The 22,826-nt window shown below is 48.9% G+C and overlaps 2 protein-coding genes across 2 annotated transcripts in view; one reads left to right on the forward strand and one right to left on the reverse strand.

The window, feature by feature from the left end:
• Positions 1–22,826, forward strand: part of LOC101419419 (popy Class I histocompatibility antigen, A-1 alpha chain-like) — a 205,203-nt gene that overhangs the window by 181,935 nt on the left and 442 nt on the right. Inside the window, exons 3-5 of the mRNA XM_071211037.1 lie at positions 21,696–21,971; positions 22,094–22,369; positions 22,484–22,591. Of these exons, the coding sequence (XP_071067138.1) occupies positions 21,696–21,971; positions 22,094–22,369; positions 22,484–22,591 (660 nt within the window). The remainder of the gene's footprint in view (positions 1–21,695; positions 21,972–22,093; positions 22,370–22,483; positions 22,592–22,826) is intronic.
• LOC131275293 (tripartite motif-containing protein 10-like) lies at positions 1,868–20,934 on the reverse strand. The gene is made up of 5 exons (XM_071210923.1): positions 20,893–20,934; positions 4,480–4,502; positions 4,062–4,177; positions 3,060–3,092; positions 1,868–2,040 (listed from the first exon to the last, which is right to left on the reverse strand). Exons 1-5 carry the CDS (start codon positions 20,932–20,934, stop codon positions 1,868–1,870), a joined length of 387 nt encoding a protein of 128 aa, XP_071067024.1.

Here is a 22,826-nt window from a genome sequence, read left to right on the forward strand (position 1 = left end):
GACTCTGGTAAATATATTTGAATAGACATCTGTTTCTAAAAGGTAACATCTTCTCAGGTGAATTCAGGCCTTGGCCTTGGCATACAGGCCCCTGGCTTCTTCCCCTCCTTCCGGGGGACCCAGTGGGAAGCTGATAGGATACTTCAGTTTATGTCTGAGCAGAGTGAATGATGGTGGTCAGAGATTGTCCATGAAGGATATGTTGTTGTGTTAAAAATATCAACAAAAAATAAAAAAAATAAAATGTCCCCACTCAACTGCAAATAAGAGAATGCTTTTATTTCACTTAGGAATTAAAATTTCAGTACTGGGACTTATGTCATTATCCAAATTCCAGGCACAGTTGTACCCAGCATCAGCACCAGGCAGGAGGATTTCTAGAAGTCCCCAGCACCCAGCTTCTTCACATCATATGTGGCCACAGCCACTTTCCCTGAACGCCACCTGGCTGCCCGTCTTCCCAGAACTCTCTACTCCAAATCCACTCATCTCCAAATCCCTCGTTCTTCCCTTCTTCTACCCTGTCCTTTAGGTGTCACTTCCTGTCCAGCTCCGGAGCAGTCTCAACTCTTTGAATTAAAGGTCACAGGCCAACCAATCCATTCCCCTGCCTCCCCCTGGGTTACTATACACCCAGCACAAGTGTGCAGGGTGCTGCTTCTGCTCCACAGCAGAGCTACCTGTGACTTGCTCTTCTCCACCATGTCTTTCATTGGCCTCCGATGGTGACCAACATATCAGGAGGTGGATTTTCCCCAGGAAATGTGTGTGGACCTACACAGAGGTGGGGCAGGGTAAATTCAGTGGCCACCACCCTGGGGTTATGGTTTGTGACTGTGCCTCCCCTGCACTGCTCCCTTCAAGGCCTTCAACCTCACCTCAGAAGTGATCCTGCTTGGAGGAGGGGGCTGTAGAGTGCCAAGTGGCAGCACCCCTGGAGATGACGGGACTCTGTTCTCCTGAGGACAATGGAGGTGACCCCGACATCAGGTCAGACCCCTACCACCCCCAACATGCTGTGCTCTAATTTCCTTCCTATTCTGTGTCTTTTGGGAGATCCTTCAGAGATAGGGCAGGTTCTACTCTTTGCCTTTGCACATCCCTGGTGGCCACCATTCTGCTCGGTGCATAGTGGGCACACAGGACATGCTTCTCTAGGGTGTGAGTAACTAATCAAAGTCTTCTGGGAAGAAACCAAGATGAGGTGAGGTGGGGAGCCTTGCCTAGATCACAGCCCATGGCAATAGGGCCAGGTCTGGAGGACGTTCCTCTGTGCTGAGAAGCCAATTCTGGAGCTCAGGGGAGGGGTGAGGGGGCTGGGAGCAGCCCAAGGTCCTGGGCATACTGACTGTCCACTGGGTCAGGGGCTTGGAGGGCCTCCCCTCATTGCCTGCCAAAGTCCTGACCCTGCCGTGTCCTCTAGAGCAGTGATTTCACCTCCAAGTCTCCAGGGGAAGCAGCCAGAGGTCCCGTGCCCCGGGCTTGGGTTGACCCCATACAGGGCAAGGCTAACTCCAGCCCCTCAGGTACTCAGGGAGAACTTGGACCCTCATCCCCAGAGCCCAAACAAGGGGAAGACCTCCTGTGTGAAGGAGGCCATAAAGGTGTAGATGGGCTCGTGGGTGGCCACATTGGCAAAGGAGACCCAGCCCACCTCATAGTCCAGGGACACCCGCACCTGCCAGGGCTGCTCCGTCAGCACCAGCTGTGCGGGGAAGGAGCCTGGGGCTGAGACGAAGCCCCACACCAGCCTCACTGCCCCCATGCCCTACTCAGGCCACTGCCACAGGTCCCCTTTCCACTGTGTGGCCCCACTCACCACACCCATGGTGCAGCTGCCCCCGTGGGCCAAGTCTACAATGACCACCTATGTGTGCCACCCCCCTGAGAAGCCACCTTGGGCCAGGACACAGGTGGCCTTATCAAAATGCTGGGGGCTGTCCAGGGAGTTCTGCCATTTGTAGGAGAACCATGCCCACCGGTGGTCCTCAGACAAGAGAAGCTTGGGGTGGGATGTCTGAGGGTCCAGAATAAGGTGAGCTACAGGGGAAGCCAAAAGGAACATGTATGTCAGCAGACATGCCACGGGGAAGCCAAAGAGCCATGGATATCAGAAGACATCCATGGGACTCAGCCATCAGCAACAAGCCACCACCTCCCTGGCAGCCAGTCAAGTTTGCTTCTCAGGCCTGTGGGTCCCAACAATAAGGGCGAGGCCTGCCAGCTCATGAGAAATGCAGCCTGAGGCCCACCTGGCCCAGCAATGAGAATCTGCAGCACCTCGAGATCCAGGGGATACGTGTGCTGGAGCACATGGGGCGCTGGTCGGGGCTGCACCTGCTGCCTGTGGGTACCTGTCAGCTCAGCTGACTCCAGAGCTGGGCCTGCTCTGCACCCACCCGCCTGGATGCCATGTCCTCCTGCCTGCCATGAGCTAAAACCATGGTCTGAGACCACCTTAACCCACGGGAAGAAGTCCTGTAGACTCCTGCATGGCAGTACATTCAGTGGGACACAGATGGCAGCAGACATGCTATGGGTTGGGAGAAACCCCAAATTCAGATGTGCGCATGGTCAGAGGGCCCTTCTGGGGTGCGGGGCTCTCAGGGTCTTTGGCTGAGGGGGGCATGGCCTGCGTAGTTGTGCTGGTTCCCTCTATCCCCTCCCCATGCCACCCCCATCCACGAGCTGTATCTGAGAGAGTTCAGGGTTCCTGGGGCCCAAGAATTGATCCTAAACCGAGAGCGAGGGGCTCCTCAGCTGGGGCTCTCCTGACAAACTTCACCCCACTCTGATCTAGTCTCTGTGTCCCAAGCATGAGCAGATCCAGAGGAGCAGGTCATGGGCCAGGTGTGTGGGGCAGGCAGCCCCACCCCATGCATGTGTGTGCATGTGCTTACAGAGGGGAGATCACAGTGCCTGTGCAGTCCCACGTGTGTTTCCATGTACGTGTTCTAGTGCGTGTGCTCATAGAAGTGGCATCCCGGTGCCTGTACAGCCCTCAAGGTCATCTCTCCTTCCCCATTTTGGGCCCCATGGCTTCCCAGGTGGCTGCTGACCTGGCTCGTGGTCCAGCTCAACGCTGAGCTTTTCTGTGGAGAGGAAATGGCACGGGGTGAGGCTCCATTGGTCTCACGGATCCACAGAACATTTTAGTGAGGAGGCACCGCGGCCCAGAAGGGGCGGGCGCAGGGTGGCAGGAGGCTGAGCTCGGGGCAGGGGCTCTAAGCTCAGCGCAGCAGGAGCCCCTGGGGCCCTGGGGAAAGCACAGGGTTCCAGTCCAGCAGGTGGGGAGGGCGAGGGCTGGACCCTGTCTGTTTGCTCCCCGGGTCCCCAGTGCTGTGCCTGGTGCCTGGGACATGGTACAGGTGACAAAGACGTCCACATCATGAGAGGACGGGGCTCTGACTTCTCATTCTTCTCGCAAATATCTTGGGTGCTCACAGTCGGCATTTGATTGGACTGAAAGTCCCTTCACTACAGGCCGCTGGGAGCAATTCCAGGAGCTGGACCTGGGGCGGGTTGTTGAGATCAGCACAGGACTCAGGAGCTCACAGTGTGGGCAGCAGGCGAGAGCCAGACTCCTGGCTCTTCCATCCTAAACCGCCCCACCCTGCCCCACCCACTCCTCGTTCTGGAAAAGAGCATCCAGCCCAGAAGCAGAGTGAAGGCAAGAGGAGAGGGGAGAGGCAGCTTCCACAGGACGAAGATAACACCGTGCTGGAGAATAATCAACAGCGTTCACCATCAAAAATTACCGTGGATTACCATGGATTAAATGGCTGAGAATGGCCAATTTGTCATCACTATCCTTTATATTGCTCAATGCCTATTGATCAGATTTATTTAATTATTCTTCAAATCTATTTTCTTCTGGAAATCTTCACATTTACTATCTCTCTTTATGCTCCATTATTCTGAGAGGCAGATTTTATTTAAAAACCTCCAGATAAGGAAACCAGGGGCAGAGAGGGCTGCAGCCTTGCTGTGCAGAGAGGTGTGGAGGCCGCTCCTGAAAGCAGGCTCCACCCGCTGTGCCCGGGGGAGACCCTGCCCCTTACCCAGAAACCTCTTCACCTCCCTCTGCAGCGGGAGGGCCTGCTGCGCGAAGTCCCGAATGCTCTGGGCCAGCTCAGGGGACAGGGCTGCTGGTTTCCGGCACTTTCTGTTTTCACATCTAGGGACACAGAAATGACGCGTCTGGGAGTTCTTCGAGATGCCCCAGCCTCAGCTGGCTGCCACCTTCTACCTGGAAGTGCCATTCTCACAGGAACTGCTTCCTCCAGAATGGGGCCCACTGACCACTGCTGGGCACTGCTGGGGGCATCCGTGGCTGCACTGAGGATGGGATGGGGTGTGTGAAGGGTCACAGGTGACTCTATGTCCTTGATGTGACAATGCTGTGTATCTGTGTGGCAATCGCTAGGCATGTTTGGTGCATCTTTGTGGGAAAAGAAAAGAGAGACGCTCACTGCTTACCTTATTAGAGTGCTTCTGATATCCTAGGAGAGAGAGAGCAGAGATTCAGGTGTCACCACTCCCACTTGCCTTATCACTAGAAAAGACAAACACCACCTGCTAGACCAGTGTCCTGGCCCTGGGCGAGGGGAGGTCACCTGATCCCTGGAGGCACCAGGTGTCAGGGGTTACTGCACTTCAGGGACATGGGGTCCACCCCCTTCTTTTCAGACCCAGGGGACATGACCTGCACCTGCTGGTGAGAAGTAAAGGCTCACCACAAGGTCTCCTTTCCTCAGCACAGAGTGCTGCCCTAAAGCACCCTGCCCTCCTTTCTGCCTTGTTGGATCTCTCTCCCTCTAATTTTTGTCTTTGGCCACAGCTGCACTGACCATTCAGGCACAGAGCAGGGGTCTTTGAGGGCGTGATGAACGTGAGCAGCTGTACTCAGTTAGGAGCCCAGGCCCTGCTCTGGAGGGGACCCCTTCACTCCCAGCATTGCCGGGTAGACCTGGGGAGGCTTCTGGGCCCCCTGCCTGAGGGCGGCCTGCCCTCCCGTGGATGCTGCATAGCGTGGAATTGGGGATGGCAGGTCCCTGGAGCCTCAGCCCCGCATCTGCAGCCTCCTAGAAAACCAGCTGTGTGGTGACTCCCCCGCCTGTGATGGAGCAGAGGAGCACTGGGTCAGGTGCTTCCTTCCTGCTCTCTTGTCCCTGCACAGCACTTAGGCCAAGCCCAGGACAGAAGCCCTGTGCTTCAGGATCACACCTGTGTTCAGAGCCTGGAGGGAGAAGACAGTTTCCTGAGCATGAGATACTGATGGGGCAGGACGCAGCATCCTGGCCGTGGAGGGGCTTCATGGTGGCAGCTTTGGACATGATTTCTGCACTCATGGAAAAGAGCCCAGAGCTGGTGTACTGCAGAGAGATGATTCCGGTGCTGACTGGTGCCGTCTCAAAAGCCAAGACCGGGATTGGAGGCATCAGCAAAGTAAGGAAGTCTAAGAGCTTGGGAATGCACCAAAAAAGCCAATTTGATACGTGAAGTAGAGCTCCAGGCACAGCCCCCTCAGCCGAGCAGCGGGACTTAAAGCCACGCCAAGGTCAGCTCCGCTGGCAAAGGGCCGCAGCGGGTCAAGGCTCGGGACTCGTTCTGGACATTCCCTCTGCTGTTCAGAACTGAACTGAGGCACGTGCAGCCCGAGGTCTTCTTTGACTTCCTTTCCCACAGGAGCAGTTAATGGCTCCTCCAGGTGCAAACTCAAGGTGGTCTACGAGGGGGCAGGGGCAGACATGCTGTGGGAAAAAGACCCCTGTGCAGAGCCCCCGTCACAGAACGGTCCTCACGGCCAGCAGCCCCACGTGTCCATGTGTGTCCTGGAGTGGAAATGAGCTCCCGTGGAAAAGGCTTCCTGGAGGCCCACGGCCGCCTCCCTGGGCACTCGCCCTCAGCCCCCCAGCTGACCACTGCGCGGCCGTCCTCAGGGAGCAGTGGCCTGACCACCTCCTGGTCAGGGTCCTCGGGTTTAAACTGTCCCCAGCAGTCCTAATGCCCCGCTGTTTGGTCTAAAGGTATTTGTACTTTACATCACCTTCCCATCCTTAGCTGGCTTTTTTCCCTCACAGTGGGAGAATAATTTCAGTATTCATTACATTAAGAAATTTGGTCAAATGGCTAGGCTGGTAAAATAAAGCATTCATTTTGTCTAAACCTTTTTTTTTTGGTCTTTATTTTTTTTAATATTACATTCAAAAAATAGGAGGTCCTCATATACCCCCCACCCCCCTGCCCCCACTCCTCCCCCCATAACAACCTCCTCCATCATCATGAGACATTCATTGCACTTGGTGAATACATCTCTGAGCACTGCTGCACCTCATGGTCAATGGGCCACACCATAGCGCACACTCTCCCACAGTCCACCCAGTGGGCCATGGGAGGACATACAATGCCCAGTAACTGTCCCTGCAGCACCACCCAGGACAACTCCAACCCCAAAAACGCCCCCACATCACATCTCATCCTCCACTCCCTACCCCCAGCAGCCACCATGGCCACTGTCTCCACACCAATGCCACATTTTCTTTGATTACTAATCACAATAGTTCATGAATAGAATATCCATACTCTATTCCTCCATCCTGTGGACCTTAAAATGGTTGTATGAAGAGCTAAACCTTTTGAATAGTGAAGAAGGAGGTCAGAAGCCACCAGCTGTGGGCTCGGCGACCCTGTGAGACCCGCTGTGGGGCCACACGCTGACTCTGATTCCAGGGAAAAGGCTCCATTTCCCAAACTAGTCCCCTGGGGCTTTAAACGGTTCCTTCTTGACACTTTCATGCACATCCCGCAGCACCCCCTGGCAGGTCCCCACCTCCCTGGTGCCTGTGCCTGGGGCCTGAGCACTTGGGGCCTAGTCTGGCTCATTGTACGGGGAGGCTGGTGGAGCAGGAAGTTCCGGGGCTTGTCAGGCTTGGCTCGCTGTGCTGGGAGGCTGGTGGAGCACGACAGCGGAGCACAGCCCGGAGCGTGCACCGGGAACTGCAGGATGCACAGCGGCACAGGCAGCAGGGACAGCAGAGACGCTGCCGCCTCTGGCATGCACTTGATTTTCTGAGGCTTCCCTGGAAGTTGAAGGCTCCCCAAGAACTGCATAAGGCTGTGCCAGGCTGAGATCTGCAAACTCAAGGAGCTCCAGAGGGTGGAGGATGTCACGCCCAGCCCGTCCCTTCACCCGGAGTCCCCGCTGGGCCTTATTTAGGCCTCTCCTGTTTGAAGGGGCAGCTGCATCTCCAGGGAAGTGCAGCAGGCCGTTCTCTGCTAGATGCTAGGTCCCCTCTGTGGGATGCACCTGGAATTTCTTTGCACAGCTATTTGCTCCCTCCTCTGAGCAGTGTTGCTCCCCTTGAGGGAAGGTAGGTGCCAATCTGTTGTCATTTCTGCAATTTCATACCTCAGTATCTCAAAGTCATCACACGAGCTCCTGTGCGATGCCCTTGTCTCCCTCCCTTCCCTGGACCCCAGTTCAGGGTTTTGGTCAGTCCATGGCTCAGGTGGATCCTGGGGGCCAGGTACACCTGCCCACAGCCAGCAGGGGAGTTCCTTCTCAAGTGGGGTTCTGCGGGGAGTGAGGCCAATTCTTCCCTGCACTGTGGGATCCATAGGGCAGCCACGGGGCTGGCTCCATGTGGAGAGTCCTCTGAGGCTGGAGCTCAAGACCCCTAAGAGTGAGCTCCCACATGGCCAGGTGGAGCTGCGTCCCCTGGGTTCCCTCCAGCTACATTGCACTTAGTGGTGAAAGATGAAAGCTTTCCCACCAAGATCAGGAACAAGGCAAGGATGCCCACTCTCCCCCTGGTATTAAATATTGTGATAGAAGCTCTAGCTAGAGCAACTAGGCAAGAAAAAGAAATAAAAGGCACCCAAATAGGAAAGGAAGAAGTACAAATTTCATTATTCACTGATGATATGATCCTATACTTAGAAAATGCCCCAAAATCCAGAACAAAATTAATAGAACTTATAGACAATTTCTGTAATGTGATGGAATATGCTATTAATATCCAAAAATCTAGCATTTCTATGCAGTACTAATGAACAATCTCAGGAGGAAGTTAGAAAAAAAATTCCATTCATAATACCAACTAAAAGAATCAAATAGGAGTAAATATAGTCAAGGACATAAAGGACTTGTATTCAGAAACCCATAAAACAATGGTAAAAGAAACCAACAACAATCTGTGTAAATGGAAGGATATTTCCGTGTTCATAGGTTGAAGACTAAATATCATTAAGATGACAATTCTACCCAAACTGGTCTACAGATTTAATACAATCTTGATAAAAATTCAAATATCCTTCTTAGTAGAATTTGAAATGCCAATTATCAAATTTATGTAGATAAGTTTGCATCCCCTAAATTAAAATAAAAAAAAAAACTTAAAAGAACAAAGTTGAAGGACACTTGCTTCCAGACTTTAAAGCATATCGTCTACCTACAGGGGTAAAAACAGCATGGTACTGGCATAAACATAGAGAGATTGACCAATGGAACCAAATCTAGAGTTCAGAATCGACCCTCTCATCTGCAGTCAAGTGATCTTTGACAAACCCACTCAGCCAGGTCAGAATAACCTATTCAACAAGTGGTGCTGGGAGAACTGGATATCCATATCTCAAAGAAAGGAAGAAAGAGGACCCTTATCTCACAGCTTATTCAAAATTAATTTAAAGTGGATCAAGGACCTAAATGTAAAAACTAGAACCATAAAACTCTTAGAAGAAAATGTAGGGAAACATCTTCAAGATCTGGTGCTTGGTGGTGGTTTCTTGGACCTTACTCCCAAAGCCAAAGCGACAAAAGAAAAATAGATAAATGGGACAGTTTTTAAAGTAAATACTTTTGTTCTTTAAAAGACTTTGTCAAGAAAGTAAAAAGACAGGTAACTCAATGGAGAAAATCTTTGGTTAATAGATATCTGATAAGGGATTGCTCTTCATTTTTTATAAAGAGATTCTACACCTTAACAACAACATGACCAGCCATCCTATTAAAAAATGGGAAAAATATTTGAACAGACATTTTTCCAAAATGGAAATAGAAAAGACCAAATGACACATGAAAAGAAGTTCCCTACTAGGGAAATGTAGATTACAATCCCCATGAGATGAGAGGCAGACGTAGCTCAATTGATAGAGTATCCACCTACCATATGAAGGGTCCAGGGTTCAAAACCCAGGGTCTCCTGACCCGTGTGGAGCTGGTCCATGTGCAGTGCTGCTGCCCGCAAGGGGTGCCCTGCCATGCAGGAGCGCCCCCGTGTAGGGGTGCCCCCCACACAAGGAGTGCGCCCCATACGGAGAGCCGCCCCATGTAATAAAAAGCACAGCCTGCCCAGGAGTGGTGCCACACACATGGAGAGCTGATGCCACAGAATGATGCAACAAAAAAGAGACACAGTTTCCCAGTGCCACCGGATAATGCAAGCAGACACAGAAGAACACACTGTGAATGGACACAGAGAGCAGACAATGGGGGGAAATGGGAGAGAAATAAATAAAAATAAATCTTAAAAAAAAAACAGCTTTAGATATCATCTCTCACCTTACATAATGGACACTTTGAAAAGAACAGAAAATGTCAAGTGCTGGAGAGGATGTAGAGAAATAGGAATACTCCTTCAGTGTTGGGACTGTAAAATGGGGCCACTTCTGTGGAAGAAGATCTGGTGGTTCCTTAGGAAACTAAATATAGAACTGCCATATGCACAGCAATCCTGCCACTAGGAATGTATTCAGAATAAGTGAGAGCAAGGATGTGAATGACTATTTGCACTCCGATGTTCATAGCACATTTATTCACAAATGCTAAAAGAGGAAAACAACCCCAAGTGTCCTGAACTGATGAATGGATAAACAGCAAGTTGGATATTCATACAATGGAATATTTCCAACTGTAAGAAGAAATCTACTGGGGAAGTGCATGACAACATGGAGGAACTTTGAGGATATTGTATTAAGTGAAATAAGCCAGACACAAAAGGATGAATATTGTATGTTTTCAGTGATCTGAACTAAATATAATGATTAGAATAATGGATTTGGATTCTGATGTGTAGATTGTTGGGAGATAGAATGTGGTAGGAAAATGGGTGAAGATGTTGGCTGTATGTAGATTGATTAATAAAGTCCAATATAAATATTGGTAATGGTTGGACTTGATGGTAACATATTATAGTGAATGTTACACTGTTGATTTATGGATATGATTGTGGCTGAAACTAGTAGTCTAGGAATATTCATGTTAGCTGGAGGACAGCTGGAAAATAATATGGAGAATATATAACAATGATGTCAGAAGTAGATGAGGATTGTGGTTAATAATATAAATACAGGAATGTTCTACCACTGGGTGTTAAGTATGTGGGGATACCTGGGAAATATAATTAATGCAATTTATGGACTATAGTTAATGATGTTATAATGTTTTTGTAACAAAAGCAAAGTTGATACCATATTAATTCTATTAAAGGTAAAAAAAAGGAATACAGGGCTTGGTTTTGTGAGATAAAAATATTATTGAATAATTTAATCCATTTTTTTGAATAATAACAGACCTTCACTATGCCATTCAACTAATCTGTGTTCATCTGTGTGTCTGTCTGAACACTAGAGGAAGAACTGAGTGAGCAGTTGCAATTAGGTAAGATAAAAGTGGCTCAAAATGAACTTGTTAGGAGTAATTTTTCCTTAACTTGTTGAGCTGCCTTTTTCTGTTATTTTATTTTTGTGAATTTGAAATAAAATTGTTAATAAACAAATTTTTTAAAAAGATGCTGCAAACATTGTTAAATAACACCAAAGATTTAGAATATTATGCAGACTTAGTTGATAAAGCAGTGGCAGGGTATCAGAAAGTGAGTCCAACTTTGAAAGAAGTTCTACTCTGTGTAAAGTGTTATCAAACAGCATCACATGCTATAGAGACACCTTTAGTGAAAGGAAAAACCAATGGACGTGGCCAACGTCCTTGTTGTCTTATTTTAAGAAATTGCCACCCCACCCCACCCTTCAGCAGCCTCCACCTAATCAGTCAGAAGTCGTCAACATCGAGGCAAGACCCTCCACCAGCAAAATATTATGACTCGCTTAAGGCTCAGGGGAGGGTTAGCATTTTTTAGCAACAAATCATGTTTAATTAAGGTATGTACATTGTTTTTTAGACATAAAGCTATTTATTGCACTCCTAATAGACTACAGTATAATGTAAGCATAACTTTTATATAACAAAAACCCAAAAAATTCGGGTGACTCATTTTATTGTGATATTCACTTCACTGCTGTAGTCTGAAATTGAACCCACCTCATCTCCAAGGTAGGCCTGTGCTGTTGTACCTGTGCAAGGGATAATGTTGAGGAGAATTTTCACTATAACCATAGTGTCCACTTGGCGAACTCCAGGAAAGAACTTTTCTCCAGTGTAAGTAAGGCTTTACTAGGTTTCTTGTGAATAACTGTCTAACGTGTATGCTTTGGGTCCTGTGAATAACTTTCCTCTCTGGTTGGCTCCCAGAAAACTCAGAGTACAATTCAGGGACCCCCTGGAGTAAGAGGGTAAAAGCTTTCAGCCATATGTGGGTGCTAAACATATTCCTAATTTCACTTTGTATTTTTTTGCCTTTACCTTTATTTCAGCCCCATTTAGCCTCTTATTTCATTTCGAAAATGCTGTTCTCTGTGGCATTGTTACTTAGAGTCCCTCTGGGCAGAGCTAGGGTAAAAATAATGACCCCCTTATCCAGTACTATCTTGGGTTGGAATCAGGACAGGGACTTAGGGAGAGGCTGGAGAGGGAGTGGGGTGACAGCTCTTGGGGGGGGGGGGGCAGGCCATGATGCAGTGCTGGGAACTGTTTCCAAAACACCTGAGAAATGCCACATTTTGTAGTTTTCAAAATAAACTTAAAGTTGTCAAAAACATTTACATGTAAATTTATAGCATGAAATGGATAATGAAAGACAAATAGAAACAACTTATGCCAATATATCTGATAACTGAGACAAAATTGACAATTTCCTTTAAAGAGACAAAGTATCAAAACTGAATCAATTAGAAATAGAAATTGTGAATGGCCCTGTACCAATTAAAGAAATTAAATTCATAATGACAAACCATCCCACAAAGGAAACTCCAGACTCAGTGGCTTCATTGTTGAATTCTACCATACATTAATCAAGAATTTATATCACTACTGTGGAAACTCTTATAGAAAATAGAAGAGGAAGAAAACACACTTTCAAATCATTTTGTGAGGCATTACCAAAAGCAGAGAAGACATCAGAAGAAAACTGTGGTGGTTTAGTTCATGGGTCAACTGGGCCAAGCAGTGGTGTCCACTTGTTTGGTCAAGCAAGCACTGGCCTGATTGCTACTGTGAGGATATTTTGATGATTTAAGTCATCAATACGTTGATGGCATCGGTGGCTGATGACATCTACGATCAACTGAGGAGTTTGCCTTCAACAATGAAAGATGTCTCATCAAATCAGTTGAAGGCCTTAAAAGGAGAAGTGATGGTTTCAGCAGGCAGAAGAGGGAATTTGCATCTCTACTTCAGCTAGTTTCTCCTGGAATTCATGGACAACCTTCCCTGGAGTTCCCAGCTTGCAGCTTGCCCTTCAGAATTTGGAATTTGGACTTGCCCATCTCTACAGTCACATGAGACAACTCATATAAAAATCTACTTCCTTAGAGAATGCTTACTAATATAAAAACTTTATCACAATGTCTCTCAGGAACATTTTCAAAATACCAGCAAACTGAATCCAAAATAATTTTAAAATGATAATGCATCATGAACAAGAAAGTTTTATCCCTTATGCAAGTTGGGATGAATATATGAAAATTTATCTAATTTATCATTTAATGAAATAAAGTAGAATAACAATAAGACCAACTCCATGTAGAAAAGGGATTTAAAAGTTCAATCCTTTGATAATAAAATTTCTCAGTAAACTAGGAATAGAAGACAACTTCCCCAAGGTGATAAAGGGCACTTATGAATAATCTACAGATAACAGCATATCTTATCATAAAAGACTAAATACTTTCTAAGATCAAGGACAAGGAAAGGTTATGCAATCATACCACTATTATTACACAAAATACTGTCAAGCAAAGGAAATCACAGACATACAGATTATAAAACAGAAAAGAAAGTATTGCAGGTGACAGGATGGCATACATAGTAAATCCTATAGTAAAAATGTTCCTAAACTAGTGAGTATAGCAAGATTTCAGGGTTCAAGGACAATGTACAAAAGTCTATACACAGTATAAAACTAGCAAAATGAAAGTTAGAAATTCAATTTACAATAGCATCATCATAATAAAATAACTAGGTACCAATTTAAAGAAAGTATGCAAGATCTCTACAGTGAAATCTACAAGTATTGCAGAGGGAAAGTAACAAAACCTAAATAAAGGTGGAAAAATACCATGTCAAGAAATGCAATATTCATTATTATGACATCAAATCTCCACAAATTGGCTTATTGTTTAAATGCAATTCCAATCAAAATCATGGCAGACATTTAAAGAGAAATTGACAAGCTGATAGTATAATTTATATGGAAGCACAAAGGACATTGAATAGCCAAAACTTTTTTAAAAAATTACCTATTTTGAATTTTAAAATAAATAAATAAAATACAAGAAAATTCAGCTCAACAAGTTATGGAAGCATTGCTCTAAAAAGTTCTGGCCAGGGACTTTTATCTCATCGAATTCCAACTTCTAATTCATTTGTTCCTCTAGTGTTCAGAAAGATACAGAGATGAAAGAGATTAGTTAAATGCCTTAAAAAGTTTTTAAAAAAGAAGAAATGCAGAGGGTCCACGGAGCAGATCTGAAAATTTAGTTTCGAACTCCAGTAGCAGCCTCAGGGCTGTGGTCAATAACCATAATAAAGAGTATAAATAGACCCAAACATACACATGGTTTTGAAAACGGCTTCCCCTAATCCAGTGGGGAAAGAACCCTCTCCTCAATAAATGGTGAAAAGTTTCAAATATGGTTTTGACACAAAGGAGCTGGCGGGGGCGAGGCCGAGGGGACCTGGACAGCTAAGGCCCCGAAGGAGAAACGACCCGGGACGCCGGGCTCCTGCGCTCAGCCTGGGGGAAGGTCCACCTTGGTGTGGGGATGGTGGGCAGGTGCCTGGTCCGGGGGTCTGGGGAGGCGGGAGGGTCAGCCCTCGGGTTCGTGGAGCGCGGGGGCAGAGCCTGGGCGGGTCTTATCACCCACCTCCCCTCCCTCCACTAGGGTCTCCAGCCCCCAGGCCGCGTCCTGCCCTCCGCCCTCCAGGACCCGCATCTCCGGGGCCTCCAGCTGCGAGGCCGCCTCCCCGCACCCAGCCCGGGTCGCACCAGCTCAGCTGATCAGGAGCTGAAGAAGCGCCTGCAGGCGGCCAAGGGCTCTGACCACAGGCTGCCCAGGGCTGGGGGGAAAGCGGTGAGAGGGGAGACCCCGGGGCTCCTGGCACCAGGGGCCGCGGCCTCCAGGAGCCACACAGCCGCGCTCGCCCCTCCTTCGGGTCCTTGATTTCTCCCACCCAGTCTTAGGAAGGCTCTGGTGAGGGGACCCCTCAATCACTTCCCGTCCCTCACCCTGACTTCTCCTTCTATTCCTGGGTGTGTCTGGATTACACCATTCCTGCAAAACAGAAAAATGCTCAAGACTTAATACTTACAATCAAGTACAGGGTAACACCTGAGTAGTTACCATCCAGGTGAAAAGAGAGACCTCCACCCCGCCCTGGCCAGAAGCCCCCTCCTCTCACTGAGAAGACCCTGTCCCTCCTCTCACTGTGTCCACGAGGCTGCCCTCCGCTCTGGCTCCTTCCCATCCACTATTTTCACCTTCATCCCCCATCATCCCTATTTCCTCCCTCTCTTCTCTTCTCAGGAGCCCCCCTTGCCCCTAGGCCAATGCCAGGGGGGCTCACCCTCCCTCTTCCCCCAGATCCTAGAGTTGGGGAAGTCACGGATGGATTCCTGGAAGGAGGCTCCCTCATCCCTGGAAGCAGCAGCAGGAACAAGCATCAGGGTCGTTGAAGTCCAAGGACCTCTCCTAGGAGTCGGGGGAACTGGTGCTGGGGGACCCCTAGCTTGTGGTCCACCTTGAGCCCGGGAACAAGATGGAATGGTCTGGAGATCGTGCTTTGCCTTGAGGCCAGAGGCCACGGTCAGGACAGGTCGCACAGACTCTGCCCTGGATCGCGGGCGCCCCCTGATGTGCAGATACTTGCCCGGATGCTGGAGCCGAGGAAACCCCAGGGAGGTCTCCACTGACGGCAAAGGGGAGCGCGGGTCTTCTGTCCTCCGCCCGGTGGCCACGCGGGGGTGCCGCCGCGCTCTCCAGGATTCTGACGTGAGGAAGGGTCGGGCTTGAGTGGGGCGGAGCTGGGGTCCTGGGGGCTCAGCACTGATGGGCAAAGGAGGTGAACTTGCCTTCTGAGCATCCCTGAAATCCACTGGAGTCAGACTCCTGGTTGTGCATGTAGTGGGGGAGGAGGAGCACTCAGCAGCCTTTGTGCCTCCTTGAGGTTTCCATCTCTTCCCAGAGCCCCCACCCAGCCCGCTTGAAGGCAGCACCTGGGGGCACTGGAGAGTAGAAAGTACTTTTATCTACTCTGTATTCCTTTTCAGAGGGCTGTTGTGTTTTGTTTTTTTTTAATAAGTTTTTAATCTTAGAATAGTTTTAAATCTACAGAAAAGTGGTGAATGTGTTCAGGGAGCTCACAGACAACCCCATTTCACACATTGTTTTCACCGTACATTCCTTAACTCCTGCTAATGAAGCGATATTGATGCAATATTAGTAACTAACCTGAAATTCATGAGCTTCACCCCATGTCCTCTCCCTGTCCCAGGATCCCATCCAAGGCACCGCATTACATTTAGTCCTATCAGGTCTCCTTCAGCTCCTCTGGCTGTGACAGTTTCTCAGACTTTCCTTGGTTTTTGTGACTTTAACAGTTTTGAGGAGTCTTGGTCAGGGTGTTCAGAATGCCTCTCGATTTGAGTTTGGTTGATGTTTTTCTGATGGCTAGACCAGGGCTGTGGATTTTTAGGGAAAAGGCCGCGGGGATGCCATATCTCAACAGAATAAGAAGAGGATGTGGCGTGACCCTCATTCATCTCTGGTGATGCAAGCTGGGTTTCCTGGTTAAGGCAGTGTGTCCTGGGTTTCTCCAGCCTGAAGTCACTGTTCACATCCCCCTTCCATGTCTTCTTTGGATGGACATCTTCTGCGCAGTCCGCACATAAGGGGTGGGGAGTTATGCTCAACTCAGTGAGGGGGGAGCCTCTACCTAGATCATTGGGAATTCTTGTTTTTGAGATATTTTTCTATTATGGCCATCTTTAATTATTTTATTTATCCAGTCATTTACAGGCTCATATATATTAATTTTATACTTTTGGCTATAATCAAATTCTGTGCTATTTATTTTGTTGTTGAAATTGTTCAGTTTTGGTCATAGAGAGGACTTCCAGGTGGCTCCTGTGTCCTTCTGACATGTCCATGGTTTTATGTTTTGGGCAATCCTCACTTTCTGGCACTCCCACATGCTCCAGACTCATTTTATATATTTCCTCCCCAAGCCCTAGATTCAGCCTTTTCTGCAAGGAGCCTTGGTTCAGTTTTGAGAAAATGGTAATACAAACTGAATTTTAGGCACTGGTTTGCTCATTACTAGTGGGGTGTCATTCCTTCTAGGCATTCATTAGAGAGAACTAGGAAATGTGTGTGTAAACCAATGCACATGTAACACACATCTATAATACATATATACACACACATACATGAATATTTATACTAAATTGTATTATCATAAACATGAGTTGATTCCATGTCTACAACTTCAATCCCATATTGTATATTTCAATCCGAATTTCCACTTTGCAAATCTGTAACCTTCCAATTCTACTGTGAGAAATTTGGCTCTCACCACCCATGATATTATTAATATTTACTTATTGCTCAGCCCTCATACACATGGACAGTGATTTCAGGATTGTTAGTCCCTACCCACGAGAAAGAACTTTGCCAACTACAGTCAGTGCTTATATCCATAGTTCTTTTGGTCTTCACTCATAATTTCCAACCATTTCCGAAGGTCCTCAGTCCAGCAGCTCCTCCCCCTCCTTCAGTGAGGTCATCCATGCACCTGTAATACAGCTGGATCCTTCTGCCACAGTCTGCAGACATCCTGGGGCTCCCCACCTGCTGGGAAGGTTTTTTAAAGTTTGTACACTCAAGGTTCACTCTTTGTGCTGTAAGGTTTATGGGATTAGACAAGTGAACAGTGTCATATCTCCACTCTACAGTAACATACGAAGTAGTTTCAGTGCTCAAAATTCCCTTGTGCTTCACCTAAACAACACTTCCCCTCCCCAAGGTCATGGCAGCCAGGGATCTGCTTTCAGTATCTATAGTCTGGTCTTTCCAGAATTTCATGTAGATGGAATGAGACAATGTGGAGCCTTCCCAGAGTAACTTCCTTCACTACCAATTTGCATTTCCAATTGATCCATGTAGTTGCATGAATTAACAGCTCATTCCTTTTGCTGGTTGAGTAGTACTGTGTACTATGGATCAATGGATTACCACCATTTTTTTTACAAGGTACCGTGGATTGAACCCAGAACCTCATACATGGGAAGCAGGTGCTCAAACTACTGAGCTTCACTAGCTCTGCAACCACCAACTGTTTTATCCTCTCTCATATAGAAGGACAAGGTGGTTGCTTCACGTTTGGGAGAATTATTAATTCAGCTGCTTTGAACATTTCTGTACAGCTTTTCACCCAAATATAAGTATTTACATTAGATGAGTGAATACCTCGGTATTGCTGGGTTGTAAGTTAAGTCCATGTTTAGCTTTTCAGAACCTGCTAAATGCCTTCCATGGTGGCTGCACCCTTTGGCCTTCCTACCAGCAGGGAGTACGGGTTCCTTGGGCTCCACGTCCTTGCCAGTGCAGGTGTCACCACTCGTGACAGACTGAAAAACGCCTCCCAACCCAACAATGACCTCTACATCCTAATCCCTGGAAGCTGTGAATATTACCTTATATGGCAAAAGGGACCTTTGCATCTGTAATTGATCTAGAGATGGGGGATTAGCCAGGATTATCCCCATGGGCCCTAGGAGTGATCACATGGATCTCATAACAGGGAAGTAGGGGGAGATTTTACTACACCCAGAGGAGAAGGTGACGAGAAGATGGAGCAGAGATCTGATGATATTGGCCTTAAGGTGAGAGTGATGCAGCCAGAGAAGGAAAGCTGGCAGCCACCAGACACGGAAGAGGGAAGACACAGGTTCTCTCTGCTCGAGCCTCCAGAGGGAGCCAGGCCTGGCCGACAGCTTGATTCCAACCAGGGACATGGATTTTGGATTTCTGGCCTCCAAACTGTGAGAACATAAATTCCTGTTGTTTAAAATCACAAAATGGAGAATGGAGGTGGCTCAAACCATTGGGAACTTCCCTCCCACATGGAAAGCCCTGGGTTCAGTGCCCAGGGCCACCTAAAAAAGTAAAGACAAGCACAAAATGAACAGATATAGAGAGCAGACAGCAAACACGAACACCAGACAGGGAGAGAAATAAATAAATAAAATAAAGCCACCAAAACTGTGAAAATTTGTTCCACTGGTAATAGGAAATGAACGCAGCAGTTGATTTTATTTTATTTTAGCAATTCTAACAGGTGTGTGCAGGGGCACCTGATGGTGGTTTTCATCTTCACTTCCCTAATGACAATGATGCTGAGCGTGTTTCTAGTGCTTATTTGCAACCTGTGTGTCTTCTTTTCTAAGGTGTGTATTCATACTTCAGCCTGGTTTAAAAATTGGGTAGTTTTCTTACTGTGGTGGTTTTTTTTTTTTCAAAGTTTTTAAAATCAATTTTATTGATACATATTAATAAAACAATCCTTCACCAAAGTGTACAATCAATGGTACTTGGCATAATCACAGAGTTGTGCTTTCATCACTTTGGTCAATATTAGGGTGTTTTCGTTACTTTAATAATATTAATAAATGAAAAATAAAGAAAAAACATCCCTTAATAATCACCGCACAATCTCTCTATCCATCCAAGCAAGACATAGCATCTATTGGTTTCTTTTTTTCTTTATCCTCCCCTGTCCCCCGCCCAGCTGTTTTGCTGTCTGTGTCCACTCATTGTGTGATCTTCTATATCTATTTCTCTTTTTGTCTTCTCTTCTCATTTTCTCCTCTAGGATTCACCAGGACTCGATCGCAGGGACCTCCAATGTAGAGAGAAGCTCCCTGTCACTTGCACCACCTCAGTTCCTGGTTGCCATGTCTCGCCTTGACTCTCCCCTTTGTCTCTCTTTTGTTGCATCATCATCTTGCTGCATGGCTCACCTAGTTTGACACACGGTCACACCTTTACCAGGAGGCTCTGGAGATCAAACCTGGATCTTACCGTATGGTAGACAGAAGCCCAATCTCTTGAGCCACATCCGTTTCCCTCAGTTTCCACCGAATTCATTTGTATTTACATTTTGTATAGATTGGGTCAAACAAAAAAAGGACAATGATGGAACCTAAACTTGGACCCAGGCTTTCTGGTGGCAAAGATGAAATTGCTTCAATGTCTTGGCTGAATTGCAGCCATTTTCACCAATGGCACTTGCTGTGAGAGTCCCTATGGGAATATCATGGTGTACTTGAGAAGGGGTGCTGAGAATAATTTAAAGAACTTCTTAGAGGAAGCAGATGTGGCTCAAGCGACTGAACTCCCACCTACCACAGGGGAGGACTGTTGAGTTTTAAGAGTTCTTTATGTGTTCTGGGCAGAAATCCTCTCTCAGAAATGTGACTTGAAATATTTTATCCCTGTGTCTTGAGTCAATGATAAAATGTAAGCTCTCAAGAGAAAATAAGAAATTTTGGAAATCTACCATCCGTCACCCTAAGCTTGACAGCTTTCCAATCTACACACATTTCCTAGGGGGATCTGTATTTGTTTTAGAAGTATGACTTTTGAAAATATGTAAAGAAATGTGTCAGCACTGGAAGATCTATATAAGTCAGTGGGCCAATGTGCTACTTTAAAATCGTCATGCATTAGTACAAAATCCATTTAATGTGCAAAGATAGACCTGAGGATTTCCATGTCACAAGATGAAATATTCAATAACAAGATTTTAGATTGCAACTCACCTTTAGAAACAACGCTAGTGTGCTTTTAGTGTAGTATCAAAGATGAATATCAATGCTCACCTGAAAAGGCTATTAAAAATTCTCCTCTCTTTTCCAATATTTGTATCTGAATCTTAATTTTTCTTAAAGCCGAAATAACAGATTGAATGTGAAATGAAAGTCCAGGGGTGCTCTATTGAGACTGCTGAGAAAGATTTGCCAAATTGTAAACTGATCCACTCTTTTATTATATTATTTTCTTTAGGAATTAGTTGTCAACGTCCAATGAGTTTTGGTGCAAGTATTACTCTACAGGAATTAGTATTAAATTCCACTTTAATTTCTAGTATGGTCGGTACCAGTAGAGGTCACCCAAATCTCCTCGGGGTCCTCAGTAATCTGTGAGCTGTGAAGAGTCAGCACCAGGCCCCACTGACAGGGGATGACAGAGGGATCCTGCAGGGGAGGGGTCGGGGCCAGTCCAGGACCGGGTCTCGGCTCTCAGGGTCCCGCCCCGAAGTTGGCGTGTGGGGCGGGGAGGTCGAGCGGGAAGTCCCGGGTCCCCGCGATTTCACGTCTTCGCCCAACACGAGTCTGACCCGACACTCGTGACGCGGGCCCAGGGCTGCCTCCCATGCAGGCCGATTCTGGAGAAGCCAATCGCCAGCCCCGCGGCCCATCCAGCATCCGCCCCCACCTGCCCGGACTGAGGTCCCGCCAGACCCGGGGATCTGGCCATGGCGCCGGGGACCCTCCTCCTGCTGCTCTCGGGGGCCCTGGCCCTGACCCCGACCCTGGCGGATGAGTGCGGGTCGGAGGGCTGCCCGGGAGGGGGCGAGGGGACCTGCGAGGGGTCCTCCCACGCTGACCCCTCCCCCCACGCCGACCCCCGCCCTTTTCTGTCCCCCCTAGGCTCCCACTCCCTCAGGTATTTCAGCACCATCGTGTCCCGGCCGGAAGGCGGGGACCCCCGCTTCATCGCCGTGGGCTACGTGGACGACACGCAGTTCGTGCGGTTCGACAGCGACGCGGAGAGTCCCCGGGAGGAGCCGCGGGCGCCGTGGGTGGAGCAGGAGGGGTCGAGTACTGGGAGCGCAGCACGCGGATGCGTAAGGAACATGCGCAGACTTTCCGGGGGAACCTGCGGACCCTCCTCCGCTACTACAACCAGAGCGAAGCCGGTGAGCCACGCGGAGCACGGGGTCCGCGCACGACCGGGATTCCCAGGAGTGGCCGGGGTCGCGGGAGTCTCGGTCCCCACTGCACCCCGAGGCCGCGGGACCCAGGACTCCCACCCGGGAGCAGGAGGGACTTTTCCTCTGTTTCGTTTTCAGTTTAGACCAGACGGACCTGAGCAGTAAGCGCCGGGGAAAGGGCGAGCAGGTGGGCGGGGCTGGATGCGGGGCGGGGCGGTGGGCGGAGAAAGACGAGGGGCGGAGCCAACGATGAAGGCCGTGGTGGGCGGGGCCTGCTTGGGGCTGACCTCGGGGGCGGGGCCAGGGTCTCACACCATCCAGAGGATGTCTGGCTGCGACGTGGGCCCCGACGGGCGCCTCCTCCGCGGGTACCTTCAATACTCCTACGACGGCGCCGACTACCTCGCCCTCAACGAGGACCTGCGCTCCTGGACGGCGGCGGACACGGCGGCGCAGATCACCCGGCACAAGTTGGAGGAGACCGGCTATTCAGAGCCGCTCAGAGCCTACCTGGAGGGCACGTGCCTGGAGTGGCTGCAGAGACACCTGGAGAGAGGGAAGGAGACGCTGCTGCGCACAGGTATAGGGGGGCGAGGCGCCCCCAAACCCAAATATCCTGTCCATTCCTGGTGGTCACACGAGCACTGTGAGAATGGCCACGAGAAAAATGCAAAGTTCCTGAAGTTTCTGACCTTCCCGCAGACCCCCCAAGGGGTCACATGACCCGCCACCCATTCTCTGACCGTGGGGTCACCCTGAGGTGCTGGGCCCTGGGCTTCTACCCGGCGGAGATCACGCTGACCTGGCAGCGGGACGGGGAGGACCAGACCCAGGACATGGAGTTTGTGGAGACCAGGCCTGCGGGGGACGGAACCTTCCAGAAGTGGGCGGCTGTGGTGGTGCCTTCTCGGCAGGAAGAGAGATACACATGCCAGGTGCAGCACGAGGGGCTGCCCGAGCCCCTCACCCTGAGATGGGGTAAGTGGGACGAGGTGGGGGCCTCTTCTAGGGAAGCAGGAGCCCTTCTGAGCTCCTCCAGCAGGGTCAGGGCTGAGCCTGGGGTCAGGGCCCCTGACCTTCCCCCCTTCTCAGAGCCACCTTCCCAGCCCCCCATCCTCATCGTGGGAGTCATGGCTGTCCTGGTCATCCTTGGAGTGTCCGTAGTGGCTGGAGTTCTGATCTGGAGGAGGAAGAGCTCAGGTAGGGAGGGGTGGGTCTGAGGTTTCTTGTCCAGGGGGGTTTCCAGCCCGGGTAGCAGTGTGCCCTGCCCCTTCCTGTTGCTGTGAAGCCCCTCATCACACACGTGCCCATCCCTCCAGCCCCACACATCCCCCACTTTGTGTTTCCTGATCCTGCCCTGGGTCTGCAGTCACGGTTCTGGAAACTTCCCTGGATCCAGGACTAGTTCTCAGGACCTCAGGTCCTGGACTCACTG

This window comes from Dasypus novemcinctus, chromosome 22 (genome assembly GCF_030445035.2).
Source record: "Dasypus novemcinctus isolate mDasNov1 chromosome 22, mDasNov1.1.hap2, whole genome shotgun sequence".
In the NCBI taxonomy this organism is placed as follows: domain Eukaryota; kingdom Metazoa; phylum Chordata; class Mammalia; order Cingulata; family Dasypodidae; genus Dasypus; species Dasypus novemcinctus.